Source organism: Puntigrus tetrazona, chromosome 22 (genome assembly GCF_018831695.1).
Source record: "Puntigrus tetrazona isolate hp1 chromosome 22, ASM1883169v1, whole genome shotgun sequence".
NCBI classification, from domain to species: domain Eukaryota; kingdom Metazoa; phylum Chordata; class Actinopteri; order Cypriniformes; family Cyprinidae; genus Puntigrus; species Puntigrus tetrazona.
The window spans coordinates 14,556,872-14,576,038 of NC_056720.1; the positions used below are offsets into that span (position 1 = coordinate 14,556,872).

Sequence of the window (19,167 nt, forward strand, 5' to 3'; positions counted from 1 at the left end):
GCCTGCAGTAAAGAGTGCTGTCAAACATGATTACAAGTTCTTCAATCTGTTCCCTGTTGAAAAAAACCCCATCATGCTTTTTAGGTATGTTTTAAAGTTGGGATGCTGGTTTAAGCTGGTACCGTTATTTTACTGTACAATACAATAGTACTAATCAAGTCATAGTGTACTTTTTTGTGTTGAGAATACATTCTGGAAGCCAATACGACTTCATACAGACAGAATATGGACAGCATGTTTTTGAAACAGGACAAGTTGCCTCTGTCTTCATTGTGTAATGTGTTTTGTAAGGGTTTGTCAGGAGGAGGTTTCCAGGTCATGACTGCATCTGTCTAGTGTTTGTGGTAGCTCTAGCTGCTGCAGTCACAGCTTCTCTGTGTAAAGAGCTGAGGAAGAAACAAAAAATAATGACTGTTTTACAACAAAATCCTAAATCAATGATCTACCACAGAGAGCTAACTACTAGCATTCTCATTTATTTGCAGTAGAGTGACTTTTTTTTTTCTTTAATTGTAAATGTTTTAAAGTCATGTGGCATCATAGGTTTATGCCACACATACCCTGAAGCTTTATTGGTACTAGCCTGTATCATGCCGGTTAGGTTTTGGGTTAGGGGTTGGTATTTGTTTCTGTGTTGTTTGCTCCCCAGGGTGCGGTAGCAGAAATGGCTGCCCACTACTCCAGGTGTGTGAGTGTGTGTGTGTTCATTACTCATGCTGTGTGTGTATACACTTGGATGAGTGAGATGCAGAGGACAAATTCCTTTGGGACACCATATTTGGCCACACGTCACAATATGTAATGTATAGCAATTTTTATGCCTCTCAGAGGATACCAATGCTTTTTGGTCATTCTGGCATATAGTCTCAGTCTCAGAAATCATGCCTAAGGACCTCTGGCTAAATGTCTGACACATGCGGCACACAAGATTGGAAACACTTCTGGAGTTTTTAAAGAACTCATCTGATTAGTTGAATTCTACAGGGTTTCGGGGAGATGCGTTTGTCTCGTTCTTAAAGCCACTGTGGCTCCAAGGTGACTCAAGGATGTGACTCTTTTCAGGATCAACTTTTCAGGTTTACTTCACCCCAAAATGTAAATATTGTCATTAATCACTAACCCTAATGTCAAAAGCTTTTTTGTCCTAGGAACCAATTTAAAAACAATGACTGAAAACCAGGAGGCTTGTGACTGTCCTATTGACTACCAAGTTAATTATACTGTCAAGGATCATTAAACAGTTTAAAAGTTTCCTGAGGTATCTTGATGGGTTTTGAGGATTTATCGATAAGGAAGCACCTGTGACTAATGTCTGGAAAAGCATGGGGCAGTGCATCTCTCCCGCCCTCATTACTATTTCCAGCAGGCAGGATTTCCTTTGGGTTCTTCCTCCTACATGCCCTGTTTCTAGTGACGTCTCGTCTTGTGCTCTTCATGGTCTGGGGAGGATGCAGCTGTGGCAGCGCTAGTGATGCACTCTGGGAAGGCAGAGCAGCGGGACAACGACAGGCACAGGAAGGACCCACAAAGCATGAGGTCACTAGGAAACCACAGGATGGCTCTTTGACCTCTACACATCCTCTCAACCCTCTGCCTCTGGGATTTGAGGGTTTCTTCTGCATGGGAACGTCATCAGCATTCACCGGATCACACAGCTCTATTTTGCAGTGGGTGGTGTAGTCACGTTTAAGCCTTGCACGTCCTCGTCTTGATCCTGTGATATATGGGCATTGGTAGAGAGCACCCAAGGAAGTTGACAGTGGTATGAAGTTTTGAAGCTAAATAGGTAATGCACTCTCTACGTTGATGCTGAATTGCGGATAGCAGGAGGTTCCTGCCATCAGCATAACAGCAGGCCAGATTTGTAATGCTGCTTCTGACAAACAGTTTTAAGATCAGCGGTTGTCCGGCCTTGACCAGTGCATGTGCAGGACACTTCAGAGAGTCCGGATAGGCCGTCTGGTAGCACCATGGGCGATAGGGATGGACGCCGACAGGATCTTCTGCTTTGACTCCACTGTCAATCAGCCAGCTGGCCAAGTCCAGGTGTCCAAGTGTTGCCGCCACACAGAAAGCCATGCGCTTCCAAAACCTGCGTCACAGGACATGGAGATCTTGTCAAAACAGGCTACGTCTGCATTCACACGGACACATTTGAGAACAGCATTTTCAAACGCACTCCATCCACATTTTTACGCATTTTCTTCAGTTTTTCATCGACACTGAAATTCCAAAAAGTGTTCAATTTGCTTTACTGTGCATGCAGATCATAATACGATAGAACGGATGTGTTTTCATGCAGTTCTTCTGACAGGAACATTTTATTTGGGAAAATAAGTCATCATTCACTGACGCATTTAGGTTGCACTCAGTCACGATTGTATGTCCGGTCAAAAATAAAACGAATAGCAATCTCAAGTAAATTTTCACCTTGATAGAACAGTGTAGAATGTAACAGATCTTGAGCAAAAGTGTGAAAGCCACATACCACATAACAAGCAAAATACCGGTAGATATATATTATATACTGGTACAATATGTGTCACATGATGTCAATTGTTTTCTGCAAATCAACAACTTTTTTGCATATATCCATTTTAGAGAGCTCAGTTCAAAAAGCTCAGATTTTTTTGACAAAAATGTAGTCTCGGTGTGGACGCAAAGCCAGAACTGAAAGAAAAAGAAGCGTTTTTCAAACGAAAATGTATTAGTGTGGACAAGGCCTCAGTCACCCTGTTTGATGTACCAAAAACACCCAGAACCAAAACAAACTGAAAATGGGCTGTTGTCAAACCTCTAAAACAAGCTCTCAGAAACTAATTTCAGCCTTCCCAGGTTTCCAAAAGAAGGCTGCCACCTGTGACAAAGAAGGCCTTCATTAGCGGCATTCCCTAAAAAAATGTGATTACTCCCTCAATCACCACCCAAAGTAAACCTACGCCAGTGTTGGGGAGATTACAAAAATTGTGGTTCATGACGTAATACATAACACCTTACACATTTTAAGGCAAAGTAATCAGATTACTTTTGATTAATTTTAAATTAGAATTTAGTCTAAAAGTCATTTATCACATTATTCACATAAAACTAATATAATTAATTTCATCAATCAAAACAGAAGACTTATATATATCATATATCGAGACTCATTCGTTAGACCAGTCTCTTCTCCCGTCGCATTTATTGTCGCATCACCTCGTCCTTATTCGGCGCGGAACCAGACTCGCCGCCGGGAGTGGGCGTGTCTGAGAGAAGCGTGGTATCGGACAGGTCTGTCGGGCGTGTGACACCGGAAGTCCAGGCGATGAGCCTCGCACACGCCGTAGCCGCTCCTCGGCCAGGATGCCAGGCTGTTTATCCCTTCAAAGCTGTCGACTGCCCCGGACCAGAGAGGGGGGAGCGCGTGCGGCCGCCGGACTCCGCCCCTTACCTGGACCCTTCCCCCCGGAACACTACCTGACCTGCACTCCCCCTGCAGCACGACGAGGACACCAGCTCCCCTGTTTACACTTTTCCCCCTGGCCACTTTAGTTTGTACCTTTTTGTTAATAAAAAAACCTCTCCGCCTGACGCCACACCCACTGTGTCTGTCGTTGGCTCCTCCTGCCACAATATATATACCTACATGTCATGCGACCCTTAACCAATATGGAACAGTGAAACATGCTAAAAATTCCATGCACAATCCTTAATTATTAAAATATTTATTTTAAAATCTCAGGGGTGCTTCAAGTAAATATACTAGATGAAAGATACTTTGCATTACATATAAATAAAGAATAATGCAAAAGTTTGCATTCTTTGGGTGAATGTCTACAAAACTGAAGAGTGTATATAAGCAGTAGTCTATTTTAGAAAGAAACATAATGAACAAAAGTAATTAGGGAAAATCTGTAAATTATTTATTTTTGCTATTATTTGAATTATATCATGCAAATCATAAAAACTAACTGTAATCTGATTACAATGTAATATAATCCGATTACAAGTTCCTTAATTTTTGGAATCTGATTACATATTATTTCACGTTACATGTAATTATGCTCACACACAATACTGCTGTACTTCAGTTGCTATTTAAGCTTTTAATTTGTGACACCACACCACTGACTTAAGTTTGAACAGAGAGGACCACAGTATGTTCACTGGTCCCATTACGGGAAGTGTCTCCGTTGTTATGGTACTGAACACATGAAGAACGGCCTTGCTGACTTCCTGTGTGGATCAAAATGTTTACTTGTATCACAAGACAAGCAAGTACACTATTCTTATTTAAAAGGCATGTGTGTCACTCAGTGGTGAGAACTGATTACTACAGCCAACAAATGGCTCACAAATACTACAAACAAGACTTGAACCTATATTTCACAAATCACTGACTGATAAACCAGGGACCTTTTTAACAGGGTTAACTGCCGTACACCATTAGCTATGAAATAGTGTTTTTCACAATTACATGCAAACACAAAATATGTGCGGCTACAGTGCATTAGTGACAAACAAATGCTGCAGACTGAATAAGGGACCTGAGACTATAGTGTGCTGACATGAGTTTAAATATAGTGATCATCTTCTTGATGTTTCATGTCTAATGTGGAGAAATGTGTAATGGCCTGCAGGAGATCTCATGATGGGACCAAGTGTTTCTCTCAGACAAACAGTGTGTGAGGTCATTGGAGTCTTAGTAAAATAGCCCCAATAAAATGTGTGTTTAGTACCTGTAATAATGTGACAATGAACTCTTAAAACACAAATGTTCAGATCAATATCAAACCTTCAACTATAGTAGAAACCCACTGAAACATAAATGTGTCAACTCTTGAAGCTAGTTTCTCTTTAACTTGCAGTGAACTTTAAAGATTCTTGCCAGAAGCGCTTTTGAACTGACTTTGAGTTTTATTGTAAAATTGCACGTGACGTTTCTTGCTTTCTGGCTGTCTCTGAGTTTTACAAGTTGCCAAGAGAAACAAGATACAAACAGAAACCTCTGCATCTGTTCTTCACTTCAGTTTGTTTTAGGAAGATGACATTGAAGAAAAAGATTGTGTTTTTTGTCTTGTCGTCACCTATATAAAAACCAACATATTAAAGACTCATTGAAACATAAGAAGTATAATTTTATTTAAAAGCTTTGCTGGAATTATGTCATTTAAATCGACTGATTTTTATTTTCATTTCAAACAAGCTCAAAACCTGTAATTTCTTTTTAGTTGCTTTGCTTTTGGTTTTCCTATTACACTAACGTTTCAAAGGGAAATTGGCTATTTTATGTGTTTTTAAGAGTAAGCGTAAAATATTTTCTGTCAGCCGCCGGTTCCTCTCGCTTCACTGCGCACGCGCACGTTTCCAACATGGCGGCCCCGATAAAGTTGCACTGTCTCGAGGACTTTCCCTCACACGTTCACCCTCTACACGTGCTTATAAACAAATCACAGTTCGCTCAAAAGTTTCCAGACCACACCGGACCCACATACGCGTTGTTACTGTCCCTGACGGACTCGCAGTCCCCCTCGAACCGGGGCTTTTTGGTCTGCGCGCACGCTACTTCAGAGGAAGAGACGGATGTAAACATTCCCACGTGCGTCGCTGTTTACGTGAGCAGATATTTCCTCAGACACTACGGCCTGAAGGAGCACTCACCGGGAACGCTTCGTCCACAGTCTCTGCTACCGTTAAAAAAGATCGTGATTGGCGCTCGGACCAAGCAGAGCTTTAAATGGGCTTCTTCGGAGAAGTTCTCCAACGCTCTGCTGATCCTGGCCTCCTGTCACGGACAGACTCTGTTGGCGAGACAAGGAGACGCTCTTCTCTTACCCTACCATCATCTACTAGGCGAAGAAGCTTCACAGGTGCAGCAGTACCTGTCGGAGGTGATGGTGCTGGAGTGCACGCCTGTCAGCCAGGGCAGGATAACAGTGGACACTAGCGTGGTGCTCTCAGACTGCAGAGACCTGGAGCTTAGCAGCACCAGCATCGTCCTAGCTTCCTCCCTCTTCGTCTCTGATTTTGCCCAGTATGCGAACAGTTTGAGCTCTGGCAGCTCTTTGTTGACCAGTAAAGTGTTAGACTTCAGTGCTTTCTCACAGGCTCTTGAATGCAGGCTCGACGTTCGTGTGTTAGACGTCTCAGATCTCCGTAAACCTGGAGGAATAGTGTCTAGGCTTGAGCAGAGTGAAGGGCTGGACGTCGACAGCACTGTTTTTGTGAGCAAGAGCTTGTTGCTGAAACTGGGAGTGTTTAACGGGGAGTGGGTCATTGCTTCCGTCCCAGCGGAGAAGATGATGAAGAAGACTCAGAGTCCTGGTTTGGGTGAGCGTGAAAGCAGCTGTAAGACTTTCTCTAAGAGGCAGGGACGTGTTCATTTGGTGGCTGTCAAAGCGTTTGACACAGTTAAGCACCAAGGCATGGATGGGAATGAGAATGTGGGCTTGATTTCACCCGTCCAGTGGTTTAACCTGTCGGATGGGATGCCAGTGCCTGTTGGAAACAAGACCATCAAAATTAAGGTAGAGGAGGTTATAATAATTGTGTTAGTCAGCTGAATCGAGTAATCCAGATAAAAAGTTTTATCAACATTAAAAATATAAATCAAGTGGGTTTTTATTTTTATTATTAATACATAGCTCTTTTTTGTTAACATTGAATAATTTGAAGTAAAATTAATTGGTAAGAGCAGATTTGCAATGTGCCTAAACCTTTTTTTAAATTTAGTAATAGTCTTACATCTTGCCAATGATTTGGTTGATTATTTTATTGTGATTTATTTTATTTATTCCTTTTTGTAATTTATTGTATATTAGGTTAAAATATGTTGTTATTATTTCAGATGTAAGATTAGACCTTACAAATAATATAGTTCCCATTTTTGTGAAATCATTTTGAAATATTTCTATTTCTATTATTCTGTATGTCTTAATATGCTTTAAATTTTATTTATTGCTGTCATGCGCACATCTCTCAGAAATCATTCTAATATACTGATTTATTATTAGTGTAGTTAGTTGTTTATTATTAGTTGTTGCTTCTGTTGTTATTATTATTTTTTTTTTTAAACCTGTGGTACATTTTGAGGGTTCTTTGAATAAAAAGTTAAAAAGAACAGCATTTGTTTAATATAGAAGTCTTTTGTAATTACACGTTAACGTTTAAAGTTTAGGTGAGTATTTTTTAAAAGAAATTAAGACTTTTATTTAACAATTTTTACTTGATTTTAAAATGGTCAGAGATTATCTACATCTCTTTAACTCAAGCAGAGGTGGAATAAGGCGCCTGAGGCTGAGTCTCAGATCTCGGCGAGCTCATGCCGCTGTGCATCGCCTCCGTTTGCTAAAGAGCTGCACATCGAAGCCATTATATCTCCAGACTACAGCTCCCATGGGCCCTTCGACAGCATCCTCCACCAACACTTCAGCTCACCCAGGTGCTCAGATCGATCTACAATCACATACGTGTGTCGTTCTTTTCCTGAGCGCTGTGTTTGTTTGCAGGCTTGTTCAGCGGGGGACTATATTGGGAATCCCATCTGAAGGCCATCCTGATCTAGTAGAGAACAGCTCTGAAGGAATCACCAGGTGCTGGTTTGTCTTCAGCAGCCACTTCAGAGACCTCTGGAAACCAGTCTTCATTCAGGTGTTGTGTTTCGCAGGTGGCCTGTGCTGTATTTCAGGGTAAAGCAGGTTTGTGGTTTTGCTGCTGAGGAGGAAGAGGGTTCTTCATACTTGGCGGACTCCAATCACACTTCACTCTACACGGTGAGGAGAGAAGACCGTCACAAAGATATTAATAGTTAATAGTCAGGAACAGTTAATATATGCAGGTTTGTTCAAGCTCTGATTGGCTGTCCGCAGGGAAGCTCCACCCACAGCCTGTGTCCCTGCTCTGTGCTGCCGAAGGGTTCGCTTTTCTGGACGAGTCTCTGTCCTCCGGGTCTGTCCAGCACTGTGGAGAATCTGCTCGCTATCATCCAGCCTCACTTCAGTGAAAGGTCTGTTTCAGTGAAAATTCTGTTAATAAATTGCTGACAACCTCAATACTGTAATATTAAGGATACAAAGTCTCATTTGAAAGTTAAGCAGATTGATTTTCGAAATTAAGGTCATTTCACAAAGAACCTTTACCATCAGTGGCATCTTTAAATTCCATAAAAGGTTCTTTACAGTGGAAAAAAAGTTTCTTTAGATTGTTGGCTCTTTGGGAACTTCTATGGCATCGCTGTGAAAACCCAATTTTTGGACCTATTTTTGAACACTACAAAAGCAGTCATAAGTATTACGGATATATTTATAGCAACAGCCAACAATGCATTGTTTTCATTATCTATTTTTCTTTCATGCCAAACATCCTTAGGATATTAAGTAAAGGTCATGTTCCATCAATATTTTTAACACATAGTAATGATGGTCCTACACATCTGCTAAGTCTCACCAGATTGTTATTATCATATATATATATATATATATATATATATATATATATATATATATATATATATATATATATTTTTGTTAGTAATATGTATTGCTTAATTTGGTCAACTTTAAAGGAGATTTTCTCAATATTTCAGTTTTGGCCATATATTTCCTATCCTATCAAATTACACATTAATGGACATCTTATTTATTCATCTTATTTATTCAGTTATGCAATTAATAATTATGATGCAATAATTAGTTTATTAACAGAATGTTTTAATTGTAAAGTATTGATGTAGAAAACAAATCAAACAGTTCATTTTGTGATTACAGAGCTTTATATTCTTGAATCAAATGATAGTTGAGGAAAACAAATATGTAAATTAAGCATTTAACAGCATTTAAATTGAGATTAAATTGAAATTAATTCGATGCATTAATTATTGCTGTCAAAAACCTTTTTTTTTTAGGTTTAATGTAATAAGTTGTGTTTAATACATAATATATTTGAATACTACCGTACAGAATATTTTTATTTTGTGTATTTAAACACACACACACACACACTATTTCTTTTAAAATTTACAAATAATTTAAAATTGTAAAAATATAATGTAAATTTAATTTATATCTAAATATTTTTATTATATAAACATAACATTTATACATGTATACATTTCCTAAATATATACACACATACATAATAAACATACACAGTACATACATATATTATGTCAAGAAAAATGTTTATTGTACATTTGATTAATCATGATTAATCATTTAACAGCATTACTATAATATAAATGTATTACTTTAAAGTCATCCTGCTGCCTCCTTAAGAACTACAGCTTTTATTTTAAGTAGTAGTTGATGCTGTATCTTGCATGTTATCTTTGATGGAATGCTGCTAGAATGCTAAAATGTTAATTATATTAAAATATGATTACTGTTTAATTTAATTTCAAGTTTTTTTAATCATTCTCTTGCAGCTCCCTAACATTAAAAAGAGGCTGTTCGATTCTCCTGATGGGTCCAAATGGTAGTGGTAAAGTTACCGCAGTAAGAGCAGCTAGCAGGAGGTTACATCTGCATCTGATCAAGGTGATTCTTGATTTTTTGTTTTGTTTTTGTTTTTCTTTTGAACATCAAAAATGTTGTGTCTTTAATAAGTTCACAAGAGACAACCCATATGAAAGTTAACTATGTTTTTACTACAAATTAAGCAACATAAAAACACGTTTACTTCTCTTTTTCTACAATAAACCCGTGGTTAATTTCTATAAGGAAAAACACAGTTGAGTCTAATACTTTGTTAATTGTCATGTTGCTAAGCTAATAAACATGAAGCATAAAATACACAAATAATGAATGAAATTTGTAATAAATTTTAATCATACTCTTTAACATAATTTCTTAATAGTTTATTTTTTTCAAATTATATTTTTAGTCCACACTTGTTTATTTTTGACAGAGCACTGCAGCCTCGTTCTACTAATTTGTGACCAATTAAATTGCATCAAGGGAGCAAATGTCACCGCGCTGACTCTTATCATAGACATATTCAGTGGTCACATGAAATAAGCTGAGTTTTGTGTTTGCAGGTGGACTGCGTCACTGTCTGCGCAGACACTGCGGCTGCCTGCGAGGCCAAGTTAAAGTCTGTATTTGAGAGAGCGGAGCTCCATCGCCCGTGTGTTTTGCTTCTGAGAAACCTGCAGCTGCTCGGCCAGCCGCGAGATGGCTCTGAGACCGACTCCAGAGTCACGTCCACGCTCTGCACGCTTGTAGCAGCTGCTCATGCCAGGTGAGATGCCAATATTCCTGCAACACACAGGGATATTGCAGATGCATGCTCCTCTTGAAGTGCCTATATAGTATTAAAGGTTTACATGCATGCATGGTCAAAAATCATTTTCATTTAATTTTCATTCATTTTTACTTGCTCAACCTTTTCAAACAATTTGCGCAAAAATCTCATAAATTCATGACTCGTTTCAATGATTCAGAGTTGACTCTTTCTTTTGAGAGACAATAATTTTATACATGGTGCACTTATAGATTTAAAACTGCAGGATGTTTTCTTTCACTTGAAAGTATATTTTCACCAAAATTCTTTTTATTCTTTTTGTATTCTTAGTTTTTATATATATTATACAACTCTAATATTATATAATAAAAACCTTGCTAAGTGTACTAAATGAGATTTGTTATAGCACTTGCGTATAATTGCTCTTTTGTTGATCTTTAAATGCTTCCATAGTACTCATTTGGATAAAAGTATCTGCTGAATGTCTTTAATCTACATGTTTCATGGACAGGGCAATAGTTCAGTTGGGCAAGTTTAAATAAGTTTTATAAATATACCTTAGAAAAAGGCATTACTGGTGTTGCATCTTGAGACAAAACAAAGGCACTGACATATTTAAGATCAGCCAGTGCAAGTTTATATCAGTTAAAACAGCTCAGATTTACATTTAATCTAGGACTAGGTTTAAGACATATTGTTCCATTGTTACAAATGATGCAAAAAAGAAAACAAAACAAAAAAACGTAATAGATTAGTGTAGCTCAAAAATCTACATCATAACATGAGTTTCAGACTTTTGTCGGAAAAAGTCTTTTGTCACCTTCATCAGATATTATATATCAAATAAAAGTTTAAAATCTTAAAATTCATCTTTTGAAAACCATTTTAAAATCAGACGTCTGTGTTTACAGTGGGAAGGATCAGTTAAAAGTTTGAATCGAATCTTATGGTTTCCTTCTTTCTTGTGCTCTCCTTCAGTGTGGTGGTGGTGGGGTCAGTAAGCAGCCAGAGGGAGCTGTCTTCAGATGTGACGGCAGCATTTGTGCACCAGGTGGTAATAGAGAGTCTGTCTGAGGAGCAACGCAGGACCATGCTGGCCAGCCTCAGTGAGGATCTGATGTTGGGAAAAGACGTCAATCTTGGCAAGATTGCCAAACAGACAGCTGTGAGACTATCGTCTATCTCATCTTTGCATTCAAATTCACCATATGTACTCTTTTAGACACGTTCCTGGTCCAATTATCAAACATTTTAGAGCATACCATTCCAAAGATAAATGTGCAAATGGCCAAAATTACCATATTGTATCACTTTATGTATAAATTTGATTTGCTAATATAATTTAATGTTGACTTCGTTTCTGTAGGGGTTTGTTTTAGGAGATATTTGCGCACTCCTTACCAACGCTGGGAAAGCCGCCCACAGACGACTTCTACAGATGTAGTAAGTCTTCACTCTGCTGATGATATTAACTCCAGGCATTGTTTTTGATCATCTTGTCAAATGGATCAGGAACTGATGTGCTGTTTCTTCATGTGTAGTTTTCCAGAATCGGCGAGTGAACAAGAAGAGGAGGATTTGTGTGTCTCTGGAGTGAGCGTCACGTCTGAGGACTTCAACACAGCACTGGACATCCTGCAGGAGGCGCATTCACAAGCCATCGGAGCGCCAAAAGTGCAGTCACCTTCTTTTTGCTTAATTGAGTCTTTTTTGTTAAGCATGCTTTTAAAACAAGTTCAAAAAGAATGTTTTTTAATAAACCGGTTTTAACGATTTTGTGCACTTTGCGCATGTTCACTGCAATTAAATGAAAACGTGCTATATTGTTTAACACAGCAGTTAATAATCAACTACTTTGCATGCACTCTAGCAGGTTTAGCCCCACTCACACTGTGGGATTTTAGCCACTATTTTGCCATCTGGGACAAATTTTGAAAATCCTAAAGGTTCCTATAATCCTAGGCTAAAATCTGTTCACCGACGGCCAATTAACAGTCTAACATTAGTAACAACAGAGATCCCACAGTGTGACATGATCACCATGTTCATACAGTCTGAGTACATTCCTAAAGATCTCGCACATTGTGAGTCCATTGTGTTGCTGGTAGAGTTGTAATGGTCTGAAAATTTCTTTATATAATTACTTAAATGATCACAGTTACTGGTATTATCACAGTATTGTTAAAATGTGGTGGAAATTCTCAAAACGTACTGACGCAAATTGGTTTGTTTTAAAATCAGCAAATGATGACGTTCAGATTTTAAATGACAACTAGCATCTAATAGCACATAAACAATGTTGAAATACAGCTGCAAAAATAGCTTTATTTTGGATTTTGAAAAAAAGAAAAGGGTTACAATGATAATTAACAAATGATTATATGTATTTTATCTGCTCCTTAATTAATTCTAAATATCTTTTCTGAATTGTTTAAAGGTGTAGAATCCACATACATGCGTTTTTCATAAACTGGTCAAAATGTACAGCAGGACATACAAATTCACTTTATATTTGGCACACAGGCTTAATATAAATGTAACTACTTTATAAGGTATTGCTTAGAGTGAGGATGAAAACAAAATGCCATCCAATCTTTTCTGAAGACAGTTCGAAGTATAGTTGCATTTATATAATTAATTAATTCATATATTCACTTGTATAATTGCCTTAGCACTTTTTAAAAACCTCTCAGCTTATTTTTACACACAATGAAACTACTCTGCGTATTTTTTTTTTTTTTTTTCAAAATCACCTTCTATACCTTTTAAAGTCATAAAAGTTAAAAGTTCACCCAGTGATGAAGATTGAGCCTGAATGCACTATTTACATAACTATCAGTAAAATAAAAAGCATCTGCTGAATAACTAAAATCTCATGCTCTAAAGCCGTTGTTGTGTCTAAAACTCTGCATTTATCTTCTCTTCTTCATCTCAGATCCCGTCAGTGAGATGGCAGGACATCGGTGGACTGCAACAGGTTAAGAAGGAGATTCTGGACACGATTCAGCTTCCTCTGGAGCATCCAGAGCTGCTCTCGCTGGGTCTGCGGCGCTCCGGACTGCTGCTCTATGGGCCGCCAGGCACCGGAAAGACCCTGCTGGCTAAAGCTGTCGCCACAGAGTGTACCATGACCTTCCTTAGGTGACTGTATTTTCACGATCTCAGTTTAGCAAAACCCTTTTTACTAGTTGTAAAAAAAAAAAATTAAATAATGAAATATTCTTCTCCCAGATCATCTTACATTTCATATAGTTGTCTGTAGACGAATATGATGCACGGCAACAATTTCATAAATGTAGCTTCCTTCACCCTCTTCGGACCTGGTTATGTGTGTTTTTCAGGGCCTGCAAGTCTGGCTCTCGGGTGTTGGGAAGGGTATGGGTGTTTTGACATGCTCGTCTGTCAGCATTTGTTCCTCAATCACGTAATGCAGTTCGGGTTGTGGCGTATTCCAAAGGCCCCCATGACGTCAGTCAGTGATGTTACGTCATAGTGACTGACTGAAAGAGAATGTCTCGGTTACTTGTGTAACCCTTGTTCCCTGAAGGCGGGAACAGTGACGTTATGTCCCGACTGCTGAATGATTGGGTTGACCCAGGCTCCTCAGCACAAACCTGAAAAAATGGTTGCACGCCTCCATCTTTCATATCCATATGTAGGGGGAGTGACTTGGCATTCAAATACCACTCGCCAATTCTGATTGGACTTTTCTCCAAAGATCAGAGGCGATTGGGTTTCTAAGTAGGACCCCATGACGTCAGTCAGTGATGTAACGTCTCTGATTCATCCTTCATGGAACGATGGTTATACAAGTAACCGAGCCGTTTATTATTTAGAATAAAGTTTCATAAAACAAAAAACTCCACAAAATTAATGGTTAACCCAAAAATATATTACCCTAATTTCATTTCAAACCTGTATGATTTTTTTTAAGTAGGTATTTAACACAATTTATCTATTTTGGTTAGCAGTGAATTTCATTGTATGAACAAAAAATACTTATAATAATGCACAACAATGCTTTAAAATGAAAATTTAATTTGCAATTAACTAAACTTAACTAACTTAATTAAACGGCACAGCATGTAGTTAATTAAATGTAAAAAATATATTAAATGACTGATAGCCCTACTTTAGTTGATTTGAGTTTGAAATATTTAAGAGACAGCTTTGAGTACAAATCTAAATTAACATTATATCATGTAATGAGTGTGTTGGATGTTTGTTTTCAGTGTGAAAGGTCCTGAACTCATAAACATGTATGTTGGTCAGAGTGAGGAGAACATTCGAGAGGGTAAGAGTAATAAAGTGAACTACTCAATCTCCTTGATGCATTTAAGCTTTAGATTTTAGACTTTAGATTTTTAATGTTCATTTTATTGAGCATGTTAATGTTTCTTTCTGTCTGTCTGTCAGTGTTCAGTAAGGCAAGAACCGCTGCTCCCTGTATCATCTTCTTTGATGAGCTGGACTCTTTGGCTCCTAATAGAGGCCACAGTGGAGACTCAGGAGGGGTGATGGACAGGTCAGCAGAATAAGATATGTACAGATACTAAACTACAAATAATCTACAAATAAAAAGTTTTTAGGGATGCATCAAAATTAAAATCTTAAACCAAAGCTGAAAATTGTGGATGCACTTGATTGAAAACCGAAACTGAAGATGCTTTGTTGTGATTATTTATTTTATTAAATAATATAAAGTGACTTATTAATAAACTCAATAGTTTTAAAAGTTTAAAAAAACAAGGAAATAACCACACATATTGAAAGTAACACAGTATTAAATATCATTGCATTATTTTTCTTTAATTGAAAGTTGAAAATTGAGAGGAGCGAGAGTGAAACCTGTGCACTGAACACTGACCTGCTGTGCGGTGAAGCATATGTTTCCAGCTCATATTTTCGGTCAATAATTTTCAGTGGCTGAAAATTCTGATTCATTAAAAAAAGAATCAGCTTATTGCCAAATCCTGAGACAGGATGTCTTTGAAGATTTAATTTAATGTAAAAAAAAAAAGTATGATGTTATTCTCTGGAATTTAGTAAGTAAAAGTAAAAGATTCCTAAAATACAAATTACTTTGAGTTTGAGTATTCAACTCAACATTTTCCACAGTACACATTGTTTCAAATATAGTATAATAATACACTATATTGCCACAAGTATTCACTCACCCATCCAAATAATTGGAATCAGGTGTTCCAATCACTTTCATGGCCACAGTTTTATAAAATTAAGCACCTAGGCATGCAGACTGTTTTTACAAACATTTGTGAAAGAATGAGTCAATCTCAGGAGCTCAGTGAATTCCAGCGTGGAACTGTGATCGGATGCCACCTGTGCAACAAATCCAATCCGGAAATTTCCTTGCTCCTAAATATTCCACAGTCAACTGTCAGCTGTATTGTAAGAATGTGGAAGCATTTGGGAACGGCAGCAACTCAACCACGAGCCAATCGCTACAGATGTCCAAACTTCATGTGGCCTTTAGATTAGCTCAAAAACAGTGCCCTTCATGGAATGGGTTTCCATGGCCGAGCAGCTGCATGCAAGTCATACATCACCAAATGCAATGCAAAGCTTCGGATGCAGTGGTGTAAAGCACACCGCCACTGGACTCTAGAGCAGTGGAGATGCGTTTTCTGGAATGACGAATCATGTATCTCCATCTGGCAATCTAATGGAGTCTGGGTTTGGTGTTGGCCAAGAGAGCAATACTTGTCTGAATGCATTGTGCCAAGTGGTGGAGGCGGGATTATGGTGTGGGGTTAATTTTCAGGAGCTGGGCTTGACCCCTTAGTTCCAGTGAAAGGAACTCTGAATGCTTTAGCGTACCAAGACATTTTGGACAATTCCAAGCTCTCAACTTTATGGGAACAATTTAGAGTTGCCCCCTTCCTTTTCCAACATGACTGTGCACCAGTCTGAGTCCTGACCTCAACCCTATAGAACACCTTTGGGATGAATTAGAATGGAGTCTAAAAACCAGGCATTCTCATCCAACATCAAAAATTTCCATTAACACACTCCTAAACCTTGTGGACAGCCTTCCCAGAAGAGTTAAAGCTGTTATAGCTGCAAAGGGTGGACTGGTGTCATATTGAACCCTATGGATTAGGAATGGGTTGTTACTTAAATTCATATGTGAGTCAAGGCAGGTGAGCGAATACTTTGGGCAATATAGTGTATTTTCTTCATAGCCCTAACTGTACGATATATATATTCATGCTCATGCTCATCAGTAAACCCTGTTCCGTTATTAATAATAAATTCACAGTTATAAAAGATATACTTAATGATGCACCAAAATTATGCAGTTTAAAGGAGTGGACATGAAAGTCTGGGGAGCACACACAATGGAAAAAAAACACAGTACAATGAAATCTGTCCGATGCATTGTGTTATGGTGATTTTATTGAGTTGTGCTACCCTGGCCACTGTAGTAAAGTTGGTTTGAAATGTTTTTAAAGGTTAAAGGATCTTGACAACCCAGTTTTTGACACGTTTTATTTTTAGGGTTGTGTCGCAGCTTTTAGCAGAGCTGGATGGTCTTCACTCATCTGGTGACGTTTTTGTGATCGGAGCAACTAATCGGCCTGATCTACTGGACCAATCATTGCTTAGGCCTGGCAGGTAAATACATTCAGATTCAGCGGCTCTTCAGTTTGTCTTGCATTCTTGCAATGCTTTTTTTTTCTTTCCAGATTCGATAAATTGGTGTATGTGGGTGTGAATGAAGACAGAGAGTCTCAGCTGCAGGTTCTGAAGGCCATCTTGCGCAGGTGAGTGTGTTCATACTCTCTCAGTGCTGCAGTGTGTTATTGCTGCTCACTCTCTGCTGGTGTTATGGTTGGAGGTTTAAGGTGGATCCCAGTGTGTGTCTGTTGGAGGTCGTGGAGTCCTGTCCTCCTCAGCTGACTGGAGCCGATCTCTACGCTCTCTGCTCGGACGCCATGATGTGCGCCATCAAGAGGAAGATATCACAAATCACTGAAGGTATGTGGAAAACCAACCAGTTGGGGATGATTGTATAACTCAAGGGTGAATTAACATGTTAAACTAAATACCAAATATTACAGAAAATGCCACAGTCGCTGATCCCTCAGAGCCATATTTAGTGTTTATTTTTTTATCATTACACACATGATTTAAAGTTGACATTTATGTCAAAGCTGACCTCTTTAAAGCTACCCAATCTTTTTCTCTAGAGATGCCAAGCTTTCTCCTTTCTGAAATCATTTTAACTTGATGATTTATTACGTTAATTTATTATCCATTTTAGTGGTTCCCAGTTATTAAGAAACATTTCTATTAATAATCAATATTACTTTTTTTTTTTTGCTGCTTTTTTGAACAATACAGTTTAAAAGAACAGCATTTACTTATAGAAATCTTTAGAAATGTTGTTACTGTCACTTTTGGCCAATTTATAGCTTTCTTGCTGAATAAAAGTATTATTATTATTATTATTATTATTATTATTAAAACTATTATACGTGACATATTTTAATGTAAAAAAATGATTTATATAAAAAGGTTACAGGGATCTGTCAGTACTTGTTTTATATATTTATATAAGTGCTATTATCCACATCCAAAATAATTGTATTATTTTTTTTTTTTACATAATATATATTTGTGTACTGTGTGTGTGTGTGTATTATTACATTTTACTCATCAGCATGTCCATGCAAATATTAGCAATTTATTAATAAGCAAAATATCAAATATCAATGTGTGCATTTGCCAGTTCTACACCTGAGATCTTTATTGGTTAAAGTCTAGAGGATAGAGATAAACCAAGAAGAAATGAAAAGTTACATTCTGTGCTAGAAACCCATATGTGCATATCCCAGCTACTTGCTCCGAGCCTTAAAACACACTCTACGCAAACAGCTGAACACAAACGCTGTGTGGTAATTTCCCCTGTGTTCCAGCGATGTGTTGGTCAAGCAGTCACGTGTGTGTTGAGTAGAGGATGTTTCTGGCCTGACTCTGTCACTCTCTCTGCTTTCTTCTCAATATCTGCTCTACTTGCCTTCACTCTTTCTTCATCTCTGTGTCTGTGATGCAGGTGTGGATTCAGAGGCCAGTGCTCTGACTCTGTGCGCAGAAGACTTCAGACAGGCTCTTGCGGGCCTTCAGCCGTCTGTCTCTGAGCAGCAGCTCAACAGATACAAGCTCATCCAGCAGAAATTCACAGCAAAATAACATCCCAAACATCCACCTGAAATCAAGTAACTTCGTTTAGCTAAAAGTTTTGCACCGTGTCCTAACCAGACCCCGTGTGATAAAGCTACTCTCATTGGCCCATATAACTAAATATTAAACGTCAAATCTCATCTTACTGGCAGTGATTGCTTCACATCTGGTTAGGACACTGAATGGGTAAAATGTGTAAGAAGTCAAACCTACTCATGTTTACATTCTTATCCCACAGGATTTCTTTGCATCTTCCTTAATGGGTTTCATATTTAGCTTGAATGGAAACCAGTCAGGCTGAAAAAGCAAATGAGAAACTAGAAATGAGATTAAATATGGTGAAAACTGATTTCTAACTAGCACTGCAAAAACTATGACTAAAGATACATTTTAGCTAGACTGTGTGTGTGTGTGTGTGTGTGTGTGAGAGAGAGAGAGTGCACTTAATTACAGTGCTTTTCCTAATTGTGAAGTGAAATTATTGTTATACACTAGAAAAATTCCCATAAATCATCCTCAGGCCTGAATTTTTCTAGTGCTGTTATTTTTATATAATATGTGTTTGTGTACTGTATATTTTTATGTATATATAAAGACACACACACATACATTTTATATTTTACAAATATATATATTATATATATTTTACATATGTATTTGTATCTATATATATATAAATTATATAATATACTTAATATCTAAATATACTTAATATCTAAACTTACATTTTTTAAAAATATATTC

General features: G+C 37.9%; 1 protein-coding gene and 1 pseudogene across 1 annotated transcript; one reads left to right on the forward strand and one right to left on the reverse strand.

The window, feature by feature from the left end:
• Positions 1-297: 297 nt before the first annotated feature.
• Positions 298-5,353, reverse strand: LOC122327220 (annotated as a pseudogene).
• On the forward strand, positions 5,206-19,072 carry pex6 (peroxisomal biogenesis factor 6). The gene is made up of 17 exons (XM_043223527.1): positions 5,206-6,506; positions 7,254-7,420; positions 7,488-7,571; positions 7,646-7,751; positions 7,848-7,984; positions 9,401-9,512; positions 10,013-10,215; positions 11,197-11,383; positions 11,585-11,661; positions 11,760-11,892; positions 13,154-13,359; positions 14,451-14,512; positions 14,635-14,743; positions 16,738-16,854; positions 16,926-17,003; positions 17,078-17,217; positions 18,296-19,072. Exons 1-17 carry the CDS (start codon positions 5,352-5,354, stop codon positions 18,430-18,432), a joined length of 3,210 nt encoding a protein of 1,069 aa, XP_043079462.1. The 5' UTR covers positions 5,206-5,351; the 3' UTR covers positions 18,433-19,072.
• Positions 19,073-19,167: the final 95 nt, after the last annotated feature.